Here is a 4,858-nt window from a genome sequence, read left to right as displayed (position 1 = left end):
TTTTATCAGTACGGAACCAAAAATAGCTTCAAAGACATGTATTAAGAATATTTCCAATTTCATTTTCCCTGAAAAATCCAGATTTCTTTATCCTCGCAAGTCTGGAGAAATTCCGCAGAAATAAAGTAAGAAAACACAACCAATATTTTCAGTGAAAAGCATTTTTTTTCTCTCTGAGTTCTGGTGAATCTGGATCTTTTAGTGTGTTAGTGACACCAGCAGGGGGCTGTGGTTTCTGATCACTGAATCTCTCTCTCTCTCTCCCCCCCCTTTCCTCTTTATATATTAAACAGCAGCGGTCTCGTCCACAGTTCAGTTCAGTTCGGAAAGCAGGAGAGATGTGGGCTGATCTTAAGATAAAAGCTGCAAACGGTTCTGTACATTCCCTCCGTGAGCGTGAAGCACTTGCTCTGACAACTATCCCACCTCCGTCGAGAATGGAAGCTAATGTTGTGATGCTGGGAGCAGACAACGTTGGAAAATCTGGTATGTTTATCGGCACATTGTCTATTTATTGCCATTGCCCATTTATGCATTTGTCCATTTTATTCATTCATTTATTTTTTATTTTATTTATATAATATAATTTTATATATAATAGATCAAATTTTTATGTAATATAATATATATAATTTTATATTTTATAAGTGTGTTATATATAAAAAAATATATATATATATGTGTATAAACTTATACTCATTTATATATATAAAAAGTTAAACGTATATATATAATTTCCATATGTATATGCACATATATATTTATATATGAATTTGATATATATAAATGTATAAACTTATATTATATATATATAGAATATATATGAAAGTTATATACCAAAGTTATATAACACACAAAAGTATACATCTACAAAATACAAAAGTATAAATGTGTAGGAAGGACCTGCAGATGCTAGTTTAAACCAAAGATAGACAAAAAAGCTGGAGTAACTCAGCAGGACAGCCAGCACCTCTGGAGAGGTGACGTTTCAGGTCTAGAATCTTCTTCAGACCAGGAGTTCTATAAATATATATACAAATGTATTTCATTGTTCTGTTTCGTGACATATTACAGTAAAACACTCTTGAATCTTAACAACATAAGCGAACATGTTTGCCCAGTCCTGATTTTAATCAATTTGCTTCTGTTTTCCAGCTTTAACTGTTCGGTTTTTAACAAGACGATTCATTGGTGAATATGGAGACATAGGTAAACATTTTACTTGCAATCATTCATCTGCTTTCGAAATATTTTTGTTGTGGTTGTTGAAAGGCTGTGTTTATATGAAGTTCATTTCTATTCTAGAATCAGTCTACAATCACAATGTTACCGTTGCTGGGAGACACGTCGCCTTCAACATTTGGGATTCACCATTTGCTCAGGTAAGAGAATGAAGGGATTAAATGGTGATGGTTATCTCACCTGATTTCTGTTAGGACTTGCTACACTGTGTACGATACAGCAGTTAAAGCAAACCATCCATTCTCTGAACGTACAATGGACTGGTTCTTAATGTAGGAAGAATGTTCTTAATGTTCTTAGTCAGTAGATGCTATCAGCTTCTTGGTTCCTTTAAAATCTATGTAACAAGTTCAATTGGCATGCATTAATATTGGAAGCAAGCACCACCATTCTCTTGATGGAATATTAACCAGATCTCAGTTTTGGTGGTAAATACACCTAGTTGCCATGCCATACCAATGGTATATGCTGTCATATGCTGAGAGAATGGTGCAGCTGGGCTTGTACACTCTGGAGTTTAGAAGGATGAGAGGGTATCTCGTTGAAACATATAAGATTGTTAAGGGCTTGGACACACTAGAAGAAGGAAACATGTTCCCAATGTTGGGGGAGTCCAGAACCAGGGGCCACAGTTTAAGAATAAGGAGTAAGCCATTTAGAATGGAGATGAGGAAACACTTTTTCTCACAGAGTGGTGAGTTTATGGAATTCTCTGCCTCAGAGGGCGGTGGAGGTCAGTTCTCTGGATGCTTTCAAGAGAGAGCTAGATAGGCTCTTAAAAATAGCGGAGTCAGGGGATATGGGGAGAAGGCAGGAACGGGGTACTGATTGGGGATGAATAGCCATGATCACATTGAATGGCGGTGCTGGCTCGAATGGCCAAATGGCCTACCCCTGCACCTATTGTCTATTGTCTAATGTTGTAAATAACAGCAACAAGATATTCATTGTCGTCTTAATAAACTTGGTTCAAACATTTTATTTGGCTTTCCAATGGGTGAAGTCACCAGCCAGCACAATATATTCTCTAGGAATAAGGGGGAGATCATTTCCGATATTAGTGATTGAGCGGTGATTTGGAAAGAGTCTGCAGTCCACAATAGACAATTAAGTATGCAAATCTGCTGTGAACATTGATTTCTCTAATTTCAAGTAACCCTTGCACTCTCTCCACCCCTCCCCTTCTCCCCCACCCCAGTCATCCTACACTGTTTGCATCACTGTATCCATTTGTTATCCTCTCTTCCCCAACCAACAATGGGCCATTATGGGATCCACCCTTCCTTGGTCATCAGTTGCCGGCCCTGCTTAGTTCTGGCCTCTTCTTACCTCCACTTCCCTCCTACTTTCAGTCCGCAGAAGGGTCCCGACCCGAAGCATCACCCATCCTTTTTCTCCACAGATGCTGCCTGACCCACCGAGTTACTCCAGCACTTTGTGTCTAGCCCATGAAAATCCGGGACTTCCTTTCTGTTTTACCCTGCTCCTCCACAAACTTCACCACACAGCTACTTGCATGTTATCCCTGGGACTGACATACTTGGAAGAACACGGCACACATCCAGAAATCCATTAAACTTCCTGGAAAATATGAGGAATTGTCCATTCAAGAGCTTGATGAATTTTAGTAACTTTCACCAAAGTTCTTTACCACAAAACTTATCTTTTACAAATCATTTTTTTAATATTGTTGGATTAAATAAAATATATCACATTACTCTCTGCCTCTCAATCTTTCCCTCAATCCCATTTATTTTGCCATCTCTTTCTTTTGCTCTCAATACATGACTTGCAATCAAATGTTCTAAAACGTGTACATAGAAACATAGAAAATATCTGCAGGAGGAGGCCATTGGACCCTTCGAGCCAGCACCACCATTCATTGTAATCATGGCTGATCGTCCCCAATCAATAACCCGCGCCTGCCTTCTCCCCACATGACGTCTGGGTGATGGAGAGTGATTATCAGATCCCTCTACACTGTTGTCCAAGGAGACTCAGTGGAAGAAGGGGAAGGAAATGAGGCAGAAAGTCCAAGTAAAGAGTTTAGAATAAGAGGTTTGCAGAGGTAGAGTTGCTGCCTTACAGCGCCAGAGATCCTGACCACGGGTGATGCCTGTACGGAGTTTGTACGTTCTCCCCGTGACCACGTGGGTTTTTTCTGGATGCTCCGGTTTCCTCCCACACTCCAAAGATGTGCAGGTTTGTAGGTTAATTGGCTTTGGTAAAATAGTAAACTGTTCCTAATGTGTACAGGATAGTGTTAGTGTGCGGGGATTGCTGGTCAGCGCCGACTTGAAGGACATGTTTCCATGTTGTTTGTCTAAACTAAACTAAACTAAACTAGACTAAAGTCAACCCTCTATTTCTTTTGAAGGATCGACTGAATAGTAGCTGTGGAAAGGAGAAACAGATCCAGTGGGCAGATGGTTTTGTGTTGGTCTACAGTATCTGTGACCGGGCCAGCTTTAACATAGTCCGGCAGCAGATCCAACTCATCAAGTCAATGAAAGATTACCCTAGCACCGAGCGAGCTCCCATCATCATCGTGGGTAACAAGCGGGACCTGTGTCACTGTCGAACCGTCTCCAGTGAGGAGGGGAGACTCTTGGCTCTGGCAACCCACTGTGGCTTTTGCGAGATCTCCACTGCGGAGACCTACCATGGCGTGCTGGTGGCCTTCCATAGTCTGGTGGACAGAATCAAGGAGTCCAAGATGCTGACTGTCAGGAAACCAGCCGGGATCAAGGGCATTGTCCGGAGTATGTCTGCTGTGTTCACAAGAAGGAGAACAGATTCCTTGTGAACGTGCCTGCATATCCACTGCTCAGCACTGCTTATTTAGTGTGGACTCTTGCCTCAAGTCACATTGTATTCTTATTCGCAAGGTTTACATCTAAGGTCACGGTTTATTGTCATTTTTGGGATTTTTAAAAGTCCTTTTCTCCTCTCTCACAGTTTGTGGGGACTGCTGGAGCTAAATGTCAGGCTGCACCTAACATGGGAGTCTCACTGATAAACGTGGCTGGTTCTCCATGTTAAATGTGGCATATTTGGCCAATGTAGTCTATCTTCCGCACCCATTCACACATTATACAATGGATGGAGACCAAGCACAGGTACCAGCGCTGATTCTCCTCTCCCCGTGGCTCTAAACTGCCTGTAGATTCAGAATTAGGGATGAAATCTGATACCTATTCTACTAGATGAGCATTTACCCAACAAACTGCAGAAGATTATCCCAAAGGTTTAGTTCTAAAAGACTAGCCCATTTTTCCTGGACTTTGATGAACTCTTGGATACAGACACACTTAAGCACAGGATCGGCGATCGTTACGCTGAACACCTCCGATCAGTCCACCTTAACCTACCTGACATTCACTTGTACCTCCTCCAACCTCATCTACTGTATCCACTGTTCCAGGTGTCAACTTCTGTCCATCGGCGAGACCAAACGCAGGGTCGCCGATTGTTTCATTGAACACCTCTGCTCAGTCTGCCTAAACCTACCTGATCTCCCAGTTGCTCAGCACTTCAACTCCCCCTCCCATTCCCAATCTGACATTTCTGTCCTGGGCCTCCTCCATTGTCAGAGTGAGGCCCAGTGCAAAATAGA

At 41.7% G+C, this 4,858-nt stretch overlaps 1 protein-coding gene across 1 annotated transcript; it reads left to right on the top strand.

Annotated features, from left to right (window-relative positions):
• The first annotated feature begins 302 nt into the window (after positions 1 to 302).
• LOC116991615 (ras-related and estrogen-regulated growth inhibitor-like protein) lies at positions 303 to 4,289 on the top strand. Its single transcript, XM_033050362.1, has 4 exons — positions 303 to 486; positions 1,156 to 1,209; positions 1,306 to 1,382; positions 3,620 to 4,289. Exons 1-4 carry the CDS (start codon positions 339 to 341, stop codon positions 4,046 to 4,048), a joined length of 708 nt encoding a protein of 235 aa, XP_032906253.1. The 5' UTR covers positions 303 to 338; the 3' UTR covers positions 4,049 to 4,289.
• Positions 4,290 to 4,858: the final 569 nt, after the last annotated feature.

The sequence above is a fragment of the Amblyraja radiata genome, chromosome 34 (genome assembly GCF_010909765.2).
Source record: "Amblyraja radiata isolate CabotCenter1 chromosome 34, sAmbRad1.1.pri, whole genome shotgun sequence".
Classification (NCBI taxonomy): Eukaryota; Metazoa; Chordata; class Chondrichthyes; order Rajiformes; family Rajidae; genus Amblyraja; species Amblyraja radiata.
The sequence above is the reverse complement of the archived record's forward strand: the minus strand, read 5'-3'. Positions and strand labels throughout refer to the sequence as shown.